Genomic DNA, 16706 nt, shown 5'->3' with positions numbered 1-16706 from the left:
TGTAACATCTGATTTTAAAAATTTGTATTTTGAATTATAGATACTCAGAAATGTATTTCTCATTTATAACATTGTTGCTGGAAAACTAAATGCCCTTGGTAATATTATTTTGTCTAAAGATATGTGTGTATGTATTTTTTACTCAGTCGTCAATTGTGCTGTGCCTTTTTGTTTAAAAAAGAGAGAGAGAAAACATATGAAAATCTATAAGGTGAGAAAAAAACAGAAAGAAAAAAGAAAACAGAAAAACAGAAGCCAGAGAATTGAAAGCCTTTAATAGGGCCATTCACAAGTCCTCTTAACAACAGGTTATGGATACAATTGGTTAGGGGAAGCTTAGAGAAAAATAAACTAAGGTGAAATGAAAGAATAATTTCATAGAAAAGTCAGTGTTTATATAGTTTCCCATGGAATTAGTTCAGTAAAAAAGAGGCTCAGTTATTCAACCTAAATGGGTGAGATTAAGATATTAACGGTTTTAGTGAGAGACTAACAGCAGGTATGAAGAAAGTGTTTATTGTAGGAGATGTAGGCTGTGTTTGAGAAGGGTAGTAATGAGTTGGGAAGATATTCTTTGAGTATCAATTATGCTGGAAACTAAAACAATCAAGTAGATTTATAATCTAGTGGATTCATTAGAAGAAAATTTTCAAATATGTTCAGCTATAAGTAAGAGGTGGCATGGAATAGTGGATAATGAACAAGCTTTGAAGTCAATGAGACCTGCATCAAAGCTCCATCCTGGAAGATCTGGCAAAGTGACTTATATTTATAATGCATCTCTCTAAGACTATAAGTTTTAGAGAAGATTGCATTGGTAGGAGATTTCCTCATCTAATATTTTCATGTACCAATGAAATCATGGGTCTAATCCCTACCCTAATATTTATAAAGTATCTTACTATATGCAGAGCACTGTCCTAGGTGCTGAGGGAGATACAAAATTTAGTCTTTCATCCTACATTGCACTCTGCAAGTATAAACAATCTTGCTATGTATGAAAATACCAGGGATATTTTTTTCTTAATGAATAACTTGTATTTTATTGGTGAATAGATGGTATATGAATAGAAATAAAAGTCATCAAGAGTGGGAGAGAGTTCAGAATCTTTCAATTAACTAATTTAAGAATAAGAAATCATTGAGGCTAATATCAGGAAGATATGAGGTAAAGAACATGACCACAACCCAAATACTGAAATGTCTGGATGAACTTTGTATGGTAGCATCCAAGCACAATAAAATATAATAATGAAATGATAAAAGAAGTAGATAGACAAATATTTAGGGAATAACACTAGGAATCAAGAAGATATTCTTAAGAAAGGACAGCAGAGGAAGAAACTTAAAAAGTTGTGACTTCCTGGGCATCCAGGTATTTTTTATCTTATTTAGGCATGAAAGAGATTAAATATAAATCTATGATGGAAAAATTGCCCCAAATTACAGGAAGATTCCTTAGATTGGAACAAAATGAAATCATGAGGTTCAGGAAAGAGTGAGAGCATGCAAGAAATAAATTGCCAGTGCTGATAAGAATCCATGATTAAAGGGACAGATCACTTGATCTCACTGGACCCAAGTTCCTCATTGGTAAATGAGATATTTGGAATCCATCGTTTTCAAAGTCCCTCCCAACTCTAAATCTATAATTCTATAATTCCATGGCAGCCCATGTGCTCTCTTGATTTGTATGAAATACAGGAGGAAAATGACAGAAGAGGGTCTACAGTACAACAGAGGATATCCCTCATGCTACCCGGGCAAAAGTTGTTTAAAATGAACATTAAATGGAATATTGGTGGACACAGGGCCATAATAGCATTGGAATATTAATTCTCATATCCATTAGGATTGTGAGTACATGGCAAAAGAAACTCTAAAATTGCTAATTAAGTTATTGGTGTGCTTATCAGCAAATTTGAATTGGCTAGTAGAGAAACAAATTGAGGAAGGGGAAAAACAGAAGGAAATGAGGAAATTATTTTTATGTTCTATATAGCCTGAAGAATATCATTTTAAAATAACTTAGACTAGATGTAAAGCTGGACATCATAGCACGTATCTGCAATCTCTGCTCCTGGGGGGAAACAGAGAGAGATTCCTTGAGTTAAGGATATCAGATATGGATATGAGGAATACCTCACAGTGGAGAGTCACTAGGTTGCCTAAAGGGATTAACTAGGCCTGATTTTTTAAAAATAGCTGGTAAAAATCTTCCTTATTTTCAGCATTATAATAAGATTGCTACACAATCTGGGTGGGATAGAAAGACCCTGTCTAAAACAGAAAAAAATAGTGCTAGACACTGAAGAAAGGAAAGGAAAAGAAAGGGAGGGAGGAAGAAAAGAGAGGAAAAAGGGAAAAAAGGAAATAATATTTGGGGGAAGAAAAAAGAAAAACGGCAGTTTATTCTCTGATAATTTCATGAACAATCTCTTATTATAGATATGAAAATTACTTTGTCTTCTTTAAAGTTTTGAAGACATTATGCTTGGCTATGTCAAAGAAGCATCCTCAGAGACATTAGAAAAGATGGTGGATAAAGGCCAGTATCTTGTATTAAAAAGAAATGTGTCATATTTCAGCTTGAGTCAGGATTTTAGCTTGCCAGAGAACATGAAGCTAGGAGGAAAAAATACTGAAAATATAACTAGAAGTCAAAATTTAGGTTGGAAGTAGAAACATTTGCTATAAATTTGTCTCCTCATTTGGTATTCTCCTCTTCCCTTCTCTCCCTCCACCAGTTCTTTCTCATACAGCCTGATTGGAATCTGTTAATACCCTTAGAAAATAGCATTCAAACTACATGAATCTGCTTCCTCTGTTGGACTTTTCTGCCACAATGAAGCTAAAATTTTCCAAGTTCAATATCTCATATGCAATATTCTGTATTCATTTCTGTCTTCATTGCTCTCTAAAACCTATAAAATGATGAAGATGGTGATAATAAAAATTATGACATTTACAGATTTGTCAAGCACTTTCCATACATCATCTGATTTGAGCTTTACAACAACCCAGTGAGGTAGGTACCACAGATCTTACTATCCCCATTGTACGATGAGGAAGCTAGTCTCCACAAAATTATTCTCATGATTACCCAGCTAATGATAGAAAAAGAATCTGAACTCAGCTTTCAAGTTCAACACTCTTCATTATATGATACTAGTAGAAAATTATAATAAGAACTTAAATTTTGACTCTTAATAAATGAGTTTTTATTGAATGGCTATATGCAGAAGAGTACCATACCTAATGTTATGAGGAAATTGAAAAGAATAAAGACTGTATGCACAACAGAGAAAGCATAGGCATTGGAATGAGAGCATATGGATTCAAATCCTGATTTCAGCACCTATTATTCAGGCAGGACATTTCATTGGAAAAAAGCTTGGGATTTAAAGTGAAAGGATCTAAGACCAAGTTCTTGTTCTTTGGTCATTTTTCAGTTGTGTCTGATTTTTCATGACTCCATTGGGCTTTATTCACTGTGCAACCTAGCTGCCCAGATACCTGCTCTGCCACTTTCTTAACTGTGAAACCTCAGGAAATTTGTTCAATCTCTAAACTTCATTTTCCTCTTCCCTAAAGAAGCCTATTGAGGCAGCTAGTTGATACAATGAAAAAAGCACTAGTCTTGGAGTCAGGAGAGACCTGAATTCAAATCCAGCCTCAGACATTTAATTTGTCCTAGCTGCATAAGCCTAGGCAAGTCATTTGACCCCAATTGATTGCCTTGCCAAAAATTAAAATAATTAAATTATTTTTTTTTTAAATTCAAGGAGTGTGGTATCATAGATTTAGAGCTATAACAAATAGATTTTAGACTAGGTCATATATATGATCTCTTCTTACTTTAAGATTATACAATTTCATAATCTAGTTCAGAAACAGAATTCCAGAAATAAAAAAATAGAGATTATATTGGAACCTTATTATATTGTAAACTTCTAGAGGACAGTGAATATCTTTTATCTCTGTATCACCAGCACTTACCACAGTGCTGGGTATATAATAGTTATTTAATAGATGCTTAATAATTGATTGATTGGAGATACTTGCATTAGGTGATGCTAAGGTAATACATGAGTTTGACAATTGTTATGCCATAGCTCCTAGCAGATTTATCAAAGTTATCATCATCTTCTCTATTCAGAAGTTATCCCACCTTAGTTTAATTTTCTTATTCATTTAAAAAATTGCTGAGGTATGTTAGAAGCTAAACATAAAGTTTCATGGCATTAGCACTTTAAAAAATTTTTCCCTATTGTTTATAAATTCACCTTTGAACCTCAAAAACAATTTAGGGAGAGATAAGAGGAGTCACTTTGGGATTACATTGAATATGCCCCATTCCCTGAAGGAAGAGAGCTAGAAGAATAATGATTTTACCCATAGAAGTCCTTAAATCTATTGTCCTAATGTGGACTTCCATTTTATCCTACACTGTGCTTAGTTAATCGTGGGCACATTTATCTCTGTGAGCTACAAAAGGTGGCTGTATCAACTACTACATTCTAGTCTCAATTTTCCTGCACAAATAAGGCTGCCATTAATTATTCTGTATCAGTATGAAACCTTTTTTTAGTGAGAAAAAATACACACATAATGCAGTCCACTTTGGTATGATACCTAGGGGTTTGTCCTGAATTGATACTTAAGATCTAGCCCACAATTTTGTGGCCTTCAGTTACTGAGTTCAGCAAAGAGCCAGGTGCTCATCTTGTCACCTGTACATTTTTCTTTTCTATGTCACCATTCATTTTGTTCAACTTCTGCAATGCAGTGGGTATCTGATATGCTACTGAGTTGCTGTAATTTTAAAACTGATGGTTATATATAAAGCAATATAGTGTACATTGCATTTAGATCATGATCAAAGATTTAGAGCTGGAAGAGAATGTAGACCCAACCCAAAATCATCACTTTGCAGATGAGAACACTGAGTTCTGGAATTTAAGTAACTTGTCCTAAATTATATAGGTACTAAATGCCAGAATGAGGTTTCATAATGAGAACTACTGTTCTCAGTCTTAAATGAGTCTTCAAAATGAGACTTCAACTCAGTCTCAATTGAGACTCAATCCAAATCAAGCTATTTTTGTAAAGTGCTTAGCATAGTACCTGGCATATAGTAGATGTTTAATAAATACTCATTACCTTCTCTCCCTCCTCAAATCCAGTATTCTTTCCAATATATTTTGTAACTGCTGGTCATATCCAATATCATACACTTTCTCTCTCTCATTCTCTCTGCATCCCTTCCTTGCTCCCTCCTCTCTTTTCTCCTCTCCCTCAAATATTTTCGCTTTAAAAAAAGGAAGAACCTTACAAAGATAACCATTTTCTTTATATTCTGGCTTGGTCTTCTTTCTCTTGCCTCATATTTATCCCCCAGATAGTGGGATTGGGGTGGAGAAAGGAAGAAATTGGCATCTTTGTAGATGTGCTAAATAAAATTAACTCAAAGAAAAATCATTTTGAAATCATTTTCTCCCAGACTTCATATCCTGAGAGATTTAGTTTGGAATTGGTATCAAAGGTTTTATTTCTGGAAGGGGAACTATTGCTCACAAATTAATAGAATCTAAAAGCTTAAGAAAGACCTCTGTAGTAATTCTCCCAGTCATTTGTCAATGAAAAATATTCCTTACTGTGGATCTTCTAGTATCCTGCCCAGTCTAATTTGCAGGGATGAAAATGATGAAGATTTTCTTTTAAGAATGTATTTAGCAATTGCAAAGACTTAGATGTAGAGAGATTCTCTGAATATTTTCCCTACATATTCTTCTAAATACTTTTATACCAAAATGCATTTTCTACTCTTAAGTCATAATAAATGATTCTTTGGTTTTTTTTCTAGTGATAAACACACACTTCATTACTTTCATGATACATAATCATAGATCCTCCACCTATAGACAATAATTAGATTCTATAGCCAAAAATGGAAAGTTCATCTCTAAGTGGCTAGATATCCCTGGTGTGCTCTCTTGAATTTATGCTTTTCCTTAGACAATAATCTTACAGTCTTGTCTCCCTCCTTTAGGTCTTTATTTGACCAGTTCTTAATGCTTTCTTTTAATTAAATTCACTTTATTAATCCCACTGGCCTCCACAATTTGAGGATGGCATTTTTGTGTGCCAATGGTTGATCTCTTAACTTTGTTTGGGTACCATCTTGATGTTTTATTCTTCCTGGTATTTTCTACAGCATTTGACATTGTAGATAATTTTTTCCTTCTTCATATTCTTCTCTCCCTTTGATTATGTAATGCTGAAATCTCCCAGTTTTCCTCCTACCTCTCTGATTATTTTTTTTAGTCTACTTTGGTGCTTCCTCCTTCTCAATTCAAGTGTTCTGCACATATCAATTCTCAATTCTCTTCTGTTCAGTTTCTGTATTTACTGTCCCTTGGAAACCTCATTTACTCCCATAGCTTGAATTATTATCTTTATGAAGGTGAGTATTAAATCCATAGCTACACCTCCAAGTTTTCCCCTTAATCACAGGCCTCTCCAACTGTCCAATGGAAGGAGCCACCTGGATATCTCAACAACACCTCATACCCAACACACCCCAAACTGAATAAAACATTTAAAACCTGCCCTTTGTCTAACTTCTCCATATCTATTGATAGAACCTCTAAGACGCTAGTCATTTAAAGTATAAAAGTGTAGAAATAGCTTTAATTCATTTTTCCTTCTCCACTTCCTGTCAAGTTAATTGTTTGTACTATCACTCCCATCTTTACAATACCTCCATTATCCTTTTCAGTAGCATCTTCTCCAACCCATCCAAAACATTGCTGCCCAAGTCATCTTTCTAAAGCAAAGATCTGATCATTGTTTTCCTTACCAAAAACCCTCAATACAAATTCAAAACTCTCTACAGTCTGATTTCCAACCTTATTTTATACTATTTTTCTTCATGCATTCTCTTCTATCCAAATTGGACTATATTTATGATGTGGATAGAGACAATTATTATTCTTTGCATACTTTAAAATAAAGCAACTAGATGGCATAATGGATAAAGTGCCAGGCATGGAGTCAGGAAGACTCAAATGGGGTCTCAGACACAGTAAAACCTTGTAATACTGGGCAAGTCACTTAACCCTGTTTGCCTCAGTTTCCTCATCTGTAAAATGAGCTGGAGAAGGAAAAAGCAAACCATTCCAGTATCTTTGCCAAAGGAAAAAAAAATGGGGTCATGAAGAACTAAATACAACTAAAAAACAACTGAACAACAACATACTTTAAAATATCTAGCAAAGCTTTATGCACATTGTGATCATGGGAATATTTTTAAGTGAAAGAATGAACAAAGAAATGTCTCACAAAATTTTCAATGTGATAATTTTGTTCATTAAATCTCTTTTTTTTTTTTATTTCAAGTACTTGTAACTTTGTAGCATAAGGGAACAAGCAATATCTATGAAATGCACAAGGCTAAGAAAGATGTCCAGTAAATGGTAAATTGTCCATGCCATCAAGATCTCTGATGCTTTTAAGACATTCCAGGATATTCGATGTGCTTCTATAAAAATAGAGCTAAAAAAATAAACTGAATCAAGCATCCTCTGCTTGACACTCTTTAAAGTCAAGTGTGGTAGAGAGTGTGATTGTTAGACGCATTGAATTCTAAGTGTAGCAGGATGTGACTGGGTGTTATGCTATCACTTTTCCCCCCTCTATCACACCACACTCTAGTCTTTTAAAACTTAATGCTACTCTATGCAATTGGCTTACAACTTTTTCCTTTTCTGGCATATTTTTCTGTATACTTTAGGTATTACTGACAAGTAAAAAATATGTTTAGGATTTAGGCAAGACTTAGCTTGAAGCAATCAATCAATCAGGACTCTTCCCTGGAGCCTTTCCTGATTTCTCCAGCTGTTAATACCTACCCATGCCTCCATTAAACAAACAAAATATTTTCTATCTATCTATCCATTTGAATGTGGTTTTATTCCAATTGAAATGCAAGCTCCTTGACATTGGGAACTGTTTTATCTTTATATCCCCCAGAATTTAGCACATCATTTGGCACATGGTGGCTTAACAAATTTGCATCCTGCTTAAAAGTAAAAGTTGTCTCTGATTGACTGGCTTCAACAGTTTAACTAGTCAGTCAATCAAAAGGGATTTAATAAAAGCTTATTATGTGTTAGGCAATGTGATAACTACTGGGAATATTAAAAATAAATGTACATATCTGTCCTCAAACGGCTCACATTATAATAAAAATCATACTTACAGGAACTTTAATGTGCATGGCACATTTGTAAGGAAGGTTCTGTCTAGTAGCTAGAAGGACTAGACTCCTATAGAAGGTGAAGTTTAATATGAGTCTGGAAAGAAAAAAAGGAGATAAAGAAGGAGAGCATTCCAAGTATGACAGGAAATTGAGAATTGTATACAAAGGCCAAGGCACCTTATGTACCTTAGAGTACTTAGATAAAAGTGAAGTGTAAATGAAGGCTGGAAAGGGGCCAGGCTAGGAAAAGAACTAAATATAATACAGTGAACTTTATTTTGATAAAGGAAGAAATAGGGAGCCACTGGAATTTATTGAGTCATATAGGGGAATATGGACAGACCTAAAATGTTCTCTTCATAGCTGAGGACAGATTGGAATATGGAGAGATTTTTGCAACCAACCACCAGGCTGTTGCAATAGTACAGACAAATATAAGGTAATAAGGGAGTGAAGAGGAGATATATTAGATATATTATGAGGTAGAAACAATAGGATTTGGCAACAGATGCTATAAGTAAGGTGAGAGCAGAGTCCAAGATTACACAGATTGACAACATAGATGAGGGGCAGAATGGCGATATCCTTGACAAGAATAGAAAATAAAAAATGTTAATGGAGGGACTTAGGGGGAAAGATTTTGGACACTTTTGAGTTTGAAATTGTGAAATGTGTAGGTCCAGATGTCCAAAAGGCATTTAATGATGCAGGACTGGAGCTCAGAAAAGTTAATTGGTCTGAATATATATCTCTGAGAATGATTTGTATAGACAATTGAAAACAAAGGAGCTGATCTCAGTGAGAGATAAGATAGAGGGAAGAGAGAAGAAATTAGGACATACTCTTGTGAAACACCCATGCTTCACCCATGCTCAATTGGAATGACTTAAATAAAAATTCAGTAGAGCCTAAGTAGTAAACAGACAGTAGTAGATTACAGGAAAAAGCCATGTCACAAAAACCTAGAGAAAAACAAGTATCAAGAAGAAGGTGATCAATAGTGGCAAATGCTGTAAAAAGGACAAGAAGGAAGATAATTGAGAAAAGGTCATTTGATTTAGCAATTAAGAGATCACAGATAACTTTGGAGAATGCAATTTCCCTTGAATGACAAGGTCAGAAACCAGATTGCAGAATTTAGTAGAGCAGATGTAACTTACCTAATATAGATGACTTTTAAAAAAAAAAAAAAAAAGAAGTTAGCTGAGAATGGGAGGAAAGCTAAAGTAGCTACCAAGTATGAACAGGTCAAATAAAGAATAAGGTGACATGGACACTTCATTTGTAGGCAGTAGTGAAGGAGCTAGTAGATGGGTGAAAATAGTTTAGAGAGAGAAATGAGATGATAGTGTCAGTAAATTGCTAGAGCAGACTGAAGATGTACATGTAGAGGGATTGGCTTTGGCAAGGAGAAGGCCATCTCTTCATCCAAGAATGTGGTAGAGGTTAAAAATATCTGAGTGATGTGAGATGAAAAGGAGTTATCAATGAATGGCTTCAAATTTTTTTCACTGAAATATGAGATAAAGTGATAAGGTAGGGAAATGGGATACCACATGAAGCTTAAAAAAAGCAAGAAGGGTTTAGAGCACAGGTGAAATTAGATAACAAATGTCTATAGTTAACCCCAAATAGCATGTTTTTTCACTTTTCTTTAGCTCTATTCATCAGCCCATGCGTAAAAACAAAGGAACCTAGGATTATAGTCTGACAAGTCAAGATCAATAATAAAATGACTTAGCAAGGGATTCACAACTAAAGAATAGTGTGTAGTTGAACTATAAGGTATTAGGCAAGACAGAATAATAAAATACTAAGATTGGATAAAGGAATTTCAGAGTTCATCAGTATGGAAGAAGAACACTTATGAATGACAAGAAAATCGCCTGTGCATAGCTGAGATGGAATGGAGGATTAGGTTATAGGATAGTCAGGGATGTAAAGAGTTACCAGGTATGCAATGATACCAGGAAGGAGCCATGTGAAAACGCGAGAAAAGAAAAGGCTTAAGATGAATAGAAACTTATTAACTATGGAACAGATATTCCAATTCCAATTCCCTATATATAGTGGGATACTAGCACAATAGGATCAAGGTATATGAATAAGAAATGGAGAGTTGGGATGAAGAATGGCTTTTATACAGAGGCACCAAAGAATTCACATTGGGACAAAAATTATAAAGGAGTAGGAATATGCTTGCCGTTGAACAATAAGTTTGTACAGAGTTTCAATGGTTGGAAAGAGATCATCTGAAGGAAGTAGATCCTTTTTTTATAACCTCCCTGCTAGGGTTAGGTGGTGAACCTCCAACTTCACAACACCACCTAACCCTAAAAGAGATATGACCCAGGGAATCCAGGACATAGCATTTTGAGGTGAGTCAGTGCTAGAGAAGACCTGGGATGAAGATGGAAGCATTTATTAAGTAGTTGTTTTGTGTCAACAAAACAGTGTGTTATTGTTCTAAGCATTCAGGATACAGAGCAATTCTTGTACAGAGTACTAATATTGGAGAGGATCTGGAAAAGCCTTAAGTAGTGAGGGAGTAGTTAAGTTGACTCTGGTCTGAAAAGGTGAAGAGGAAAGAGCATTCCAGGACTGTTCAAAGTCACTGCAGTGGGACATAAGAGATTGTGTCTGAGGAACAGCAGACAGTTTAGTTTAGATGGAATGTAAAGTACAGGAAAAAAAAGTTGTGTGATATTAATTTGGAAAGACAAATTGTATCCAGATTGTGAAATGCTTTAAATGCCAAACAGAAGAGGAGTTTGTCTTGTACCCCAGATGCAATAGGAGCCACTGAAGTTTCTGGAACAGACATGTGCTTTAGAAATAATCAATTTTGTCATAAAACTTTATTACTGGTCACTACCACCCACATCCTTTTACCCTACAACTATCTTAAGGGGTATTTCCAGACTTTGACTCAGAAATGTGATTTACCATCTGGGTTTTATGTTTGATTCAATTAACTTTGACTGAATTATCCAAATTGATTTTTAGATCAAGTACTCTCTCTTACCTGGTTTCTCTCCAAGGATATTTGGCACTACTATATTCCCTTTTTCCCTCCTTTTTGCCAGGGTTCTCAGCTGAGAGGATGGGATAACATGCTTTGCCCACAGACTTTATAGCCAGCACTGCTTCCAAGCCTGGCTTTGACTTCCTCTTTCCTTTTCTCTCCCTGTGATTTTAGAACATTAGGGAAAGAAGGTAGAACCTTCTCACAAAGAGCCTAAGTGTCTTTGGTCTTCCATTGTGTCAAACTGACCATGATACACTTTCCTGAATTTTATGCAAAGTTGTTATGTTATCACGTTCCGTAGGCAGTTTATTACCCCCTCAATTTTCAGTCTTCCCTTCCCTACCCCCAATTGCCCATCCTTATGATTTTTTTAATTAAAATCTGTTTGCTTCATTTGTACCTTCTTAAGTCCTACTTCCTGCTGCCATTTCTACTCTCCCCTTATGTGATTTGAATTTTAATGAATTCAAATATAGATGGATACTCCTGCAAATAAACCTCGATTTTCTCTCCAATATTTCATATTGACATAGGTGACATCTGCTGACAGAAGCAGAATTTATGTGCAGTATTCCTCTTAGTTGAACTTGCCTTTTGCGAATAACAGATGGAGCCGTTAGCAGCCTCTCCCATCTCTTAGCCAGCACAGCTTAGTTTTCAGAAGCTGACAGTGCAGCAATATGGCTTTGATGACCTGTAGCCACAGAAGGACCCCTGGATGACTGCCACACAAGAGTCCCTTGCTTACAGATGTCTAAACTTTCTTTTTCCCGCTCCAAATCTTACACTGTTTAATTTTGGAACACAAAGGCAAAGTTCACAACTAATGTGCTAAGATGCCCTGCTGAAACATGAATGTTTGGAGCTTGGGCTCTGCAATATTAGAAAAGGACTCTATTTTAACATATACTTACAGAATGGCCTGTAAAGCCAAGAAGGCTGAACAGTGCAAGAACAGTTACAATATTGTTATTTATCTGTACTTGCAGTGAAATAGTGTGCAAGATAACAAACATGGGTTTTTTACTACACATTTAAAGGAACTAAAGGAGGTAGGTAGGGATGGGGAAAGAGATGTTTAATACTATTTTGCAGATTTCTCTTCATCCATAATGTCATATTACTAGTGCTCCTGAAAAGGAGGCAAGATATAAAATGGTCTTAAAATGCTTCATTTCTCAGGGGAAAAGAGCACTTTCTTCCTGGGACTTCTCACAAATTTTAATCCAACTGAGGCAGTAGGTCTAGGGCAGTTCATTAAAATGAGTGTTTTGCAGTACTTTTGATTCATTTTATTTATTTTTTAAGGAAGTGATTTCTGGTACCTAGATTTTTATCTACTGAAATGTACTTTGGTGAATTTTTCCCTGGAGGGTGGACTCATTTTAGGGAGATTTTCAGTTTTGTATTAAGGTATAATATTTGTATCTTATTGCATTCTAATTATAGCTACCTCAGGCTTTTTTCTGCAATAAGCCATATTGTATTGTGTTCTCTATATTTATTCTAATGCTCAATAACTAAAACTATTTCTCTCACTTTTTTTTGATGCAAATATTTGGCTGTTATGTTTATTGAAGTAAGGAATATAAACATCAGATAAGGGAATATGGGAAGAGAAGAAATAGAAAGGGAAGAAAAGATGAAGCAGGAAAAATTTGATCAAAAGTTTACACGACACTGATTTCAAGTTATAATTATCTAAACAATCTGGTTTTATCTTGAAAATGTTTTTTTTTTAATCACTAAATCACCAAAAGAATTATTTTCTAATCTAAAAAACTGCTATGCTAGTGCCTTAGAATTTTGAAAAGCCTGTTCTACATTTACCAGTTCCTAACCTATTTTAGCTGGGTAGCTAATTGGTGGCCCAATGCATAGAGAGTCAAGCCTGTGTCCAAAAAACCTGAATTCAAATTCAGTCTCAAATTGGATGTGTGACTCTGAGCAAGTCACTTAACCCTGATTGCTACTTTCTTCATTTATAAAATGGGTTGGAGAAGGAAAGGAAAACCCATTCCAGGGCCTTTGCCATAAAAACCCCAAATGGGATCACAAAGAATCAGGCATAACTAAAATGATGAATAAGTCCATTTGGATTTTTCTCCTTCCACTGCTATCTATTGTTACTTTGCTAAGAAAGCCTCAGACTCTGGGACTGTAAAGCAATGTAGTATAGTAGGAAGGTAACAGACTTGGAATCAAGAATATAGAGTTCAACCTTTATTTCTAATAGATTAGATTTCTGGTTGTAAGCAAGAAAGTAAACTTCCCTGAAGTTCAGTGTCCTGATCTATAAAATAAGGATGATATGAATTTAGATTTTGAGTTGAAAAGGACTACAGGTCATTTATTTCAATTCCATCATTTTATAGATGAGTAAAACTGATGCCCAGAAAGATACTTTATGATCTGTCTAAAGTCATATGTAATTTGGGTAATAAGAGGCCAGAGGGGGAAATTAGCTCCCCTCATTCTAAATCCAGCACTTTCTACCCTGCCATGATAATATCTGTAGTGCAGAGCTTCTAGACTCTTAGATACAATATGTATAAAGTACTTTGCAAACCTTAAAGTGCTTTCCAATATCAACTGATATTATTATTTTTGTTAGTTGTTGTTATCACTCCTATCTTTTTATTTTTTTGTTTTGCTTTTTAAATGTAGTTCAGATAAGAATAGCTTCAGGACAAATCACTGCCCAGTTAGTCCCTCTTTATAATGTGTGTTCTGATGACTCTACCCTGGGAGAAAAGAAAAATTTGCTTTCTGTCCTTGAATAAAAGTTTTAGGCCACTGCTCTGTCTTTGTAGATTCCCTGAAAATATCCTTGCTACAACTTCAGTTATCAGTAATTTAATGTATTCCAAATTTGTATTATATCTGATTTGTTTTATTTCAGGAACACAAATTGATTTAAAAAAAAAAAAATAGATTTCAGGAATTGTGTTAAAAAAAAAACTAAGCCACAAAGATTAAATAACTTAAAATAAGATATTATCATCAAATTTTTCTTTGAGGTATAGCATGCTATAATTTGTTTTATCAAATTAGAAAGAATTGTTTTGTTCCCAAGGGCCAGCAAGTAGAATTTTCTCACATAAAGAAGTATTAAGCATTGAGATCTAATAAATGTATTTAGGGAAGATTGCAAAGACTTCACCTCTGAAGCTCACACATATAGACTGGTTTAGAATGCTTCCCATGAAAGCATCAGGTTTTCTCTCAAATGTTGTAGCATTCTTATTCTCTGTGTCTGCCTGAATTGCTTTAGGAACATGCATTAACATTCTTTCAGAATGAAGTAGTAGAGTGATGAATTTAAATAATGAAAAAAATCTGACACTCCTAGAGTTAAATGCAAGAAATGAAGATGACATCTGTAAGAATACAAGTGAATTTTTAGCATAAAAATATATACTTTCTTAAATCTTAGTGAATGGGGGAGAGGTGTTTTTATTGAGTTTTCCCCAAAAATAATTACCAAAGCATGTGATAGATTTCTAGAAATAATTTTAAATCATAACATGCATGGGTTCTTTTGTGGAGAGAAATATTCCTAACACCAAATTTCAATTAGGACAGAAAACTGGAGTGTCTTTATTGAAATTAATGAAATTACTTGCATGGCTAACCCTAATTTTATTGAATTCGTTTTTTTTTTTAATGCCTAACAGAGAAGAAAATCACGATATTCGGACCTTGACTTTGAAGTAAGTTTGCATGAATTATTTTGTATTTTAAGTTATTTAACTACAAAGATACTATCTAAACTTAACATTCTGTATACATAGAAAACAATTTCTAAAAACATCAAGGAAAACTCTGAGATATTTAAGGATAATTCAAACTATATAACTGGTAGTGAATAAAAGTATTATTGTTTAAGATGCTTTAAGAATATTCTGAAGTAAAATTTTTCAGGATTAGAACAGACCTATTAACAAACCAAGATCATAGGAAGATAGAGGAAAAAATATATATGTGTGTGTGTGTGTGTGTGTATACACACACACACACACACATATATTTAAATGGAATGACTAGTCATATTGGGAAGGGAGTATGGGCAGTGGGGACTATTGGGAGGGGGTATTAGGAAACTAATTTACTTCTATCAGACTTTGCCCAGGAAAAAAGAATCTTAATGATTCTCTATCCCCTCTCATACATCCCACACACATACATAATTTCAGCAATAAAAATGACTTACATTTATAAAACACTTTAATGTTTGCAAAGTAAGTTCCTAATTATTAGGGAGGTAGGAAGTGCAAAAGACAAAATTTCCATTTTATAGCTAAGAAAACTGAGGTTCAGAGAGGTTAGTGAATGGACAGAACTAAGTTCTGATCCCATGTCTTCTGATTCCATTTCCTCCTTACTGCTCTTATTTGTGGGGATATTCTCTAAATACATCACATTAAATTATTGATGAGCCTTCCTTCCCTTCCTCTCCTCTCCCCACTTTTTTTTTAATTGGCATATATTCTCCCATATTGTGCTTTTCTCAGGAAAAGTTTTTATCATTGGCACAGTCACCAATGCTTTCTTCTATATCTGTCATTTACATTCTCCCTCATATACCTAGGTTCCCTTTTCCTAAGTTTAACTGATTGCCCAGTGTGCTACCATGTTTAAAAATTACATTTCCAAAGACATAAACAAAATTTTAAAATTCTCATTCTCTAATTTGCCTCAAAATTATATTGGCAGTGGAATATTGATTTTGGAAATTACTGCCAGTGTACTATTTGAGCAGCTTTTGCTAAGTACCAAATTAATGATTTTTAGGATTTTATACAAATTGTATTATGTATCGAACTGGATAAGATTATATATCCTATTGACATAATTGAGGGTAATCTGTTATAGATTTTTCAAAGCATATTTGGACTTCTGCAATAATTACTTAGAACTCAGTAAACCTGGGGATAGTTTCCAAACTTCTCAGGGGAGAAGTTTTTCAAAACAGAATGAAATGAAACTTACTGTTTGAATCAAAACACTTTCTTGGATAAGAATGTAAAAGTCCATTTTACAAAGTATATAATATGCCTGAGGTTATATCTGCTTGTGCTTTTTCAGAATTATTGGTGGCTGAATAAAGTTCTTTTGTTGTTGTTTTTCTCCCCTAAACAGTGACTAAGGAGAAATAGACGCTGTTTTCAGACTAAATGAGGCAAAGCAATAATAGAAAATCTGTCACAGATAAAACAGCTCAATGGTCATCTAATCCAAGCACATTACTTTTTGCAGATAATGAAACTGAGATGTAGAAAAGACAAGTTGTCCAAGTTCATACAGGTAGCAAATGTCAGAGAGGAAATGTGACACAGGGATAGGAATTGGACCTGCGATTTCATTAATAAAGAGCTCTCTGAGATGAAGAAATAATCTCTCACAATCTAGGTT

General features: G+C 34.5%; 1 protein-coding gene across 6 annotated transcripts in view; it reads left to right on the top strand.

The window, feature by feature from the left end:
• The window catches only part of ADGRB3 (adhesion G protein-coupled receptor B3), an 856580-nt gene that overhangs the window by 818703 nt on the left and 21171 nt on the right, over nucleotides 1-16706 (top strand). For 5 of the 6 annotated variants that reach the window (XM_031964675.1, XM_031964677.1, XM_031964674.1 and 2 more), the window contains one exon: nucleotides 14969-15004. The exons of the other annotated variant lie outside the window; for it this stretch is intronic. In XM_031964675.1, coding sequence (XP_031820535.1) covers nucleotides 14969-15004 — 36 coding nt within the window. The remainder of the gene's footprint in view (nucleotides 1-14968; nucleotides 15005-16706) is intronic. 6 annotated transcript variants of the gene reach the window in all.

The sequence above is a fragment of the Sarcophilus harrisii genome, chromosome 4, assembly GCF_902635505.1.
Source record: "Sarcophilus harrisii chromosome 4, mSarHar1.11, whole genome shotgun sequence".
In the NCBI taxonomy this organism is placed as follows: Eukaryota; Metazoa; Chordata; class Mammalia; order Dasyuromorphia; family Dasyuridae; genus Sarcophilus; species Sarcophilus harrisii.
The sequence above is the reverse complement of the archived record's forward strand: the minus strand, read 5'-3'. Positions and strand labels throughout refer to the sequence as shown.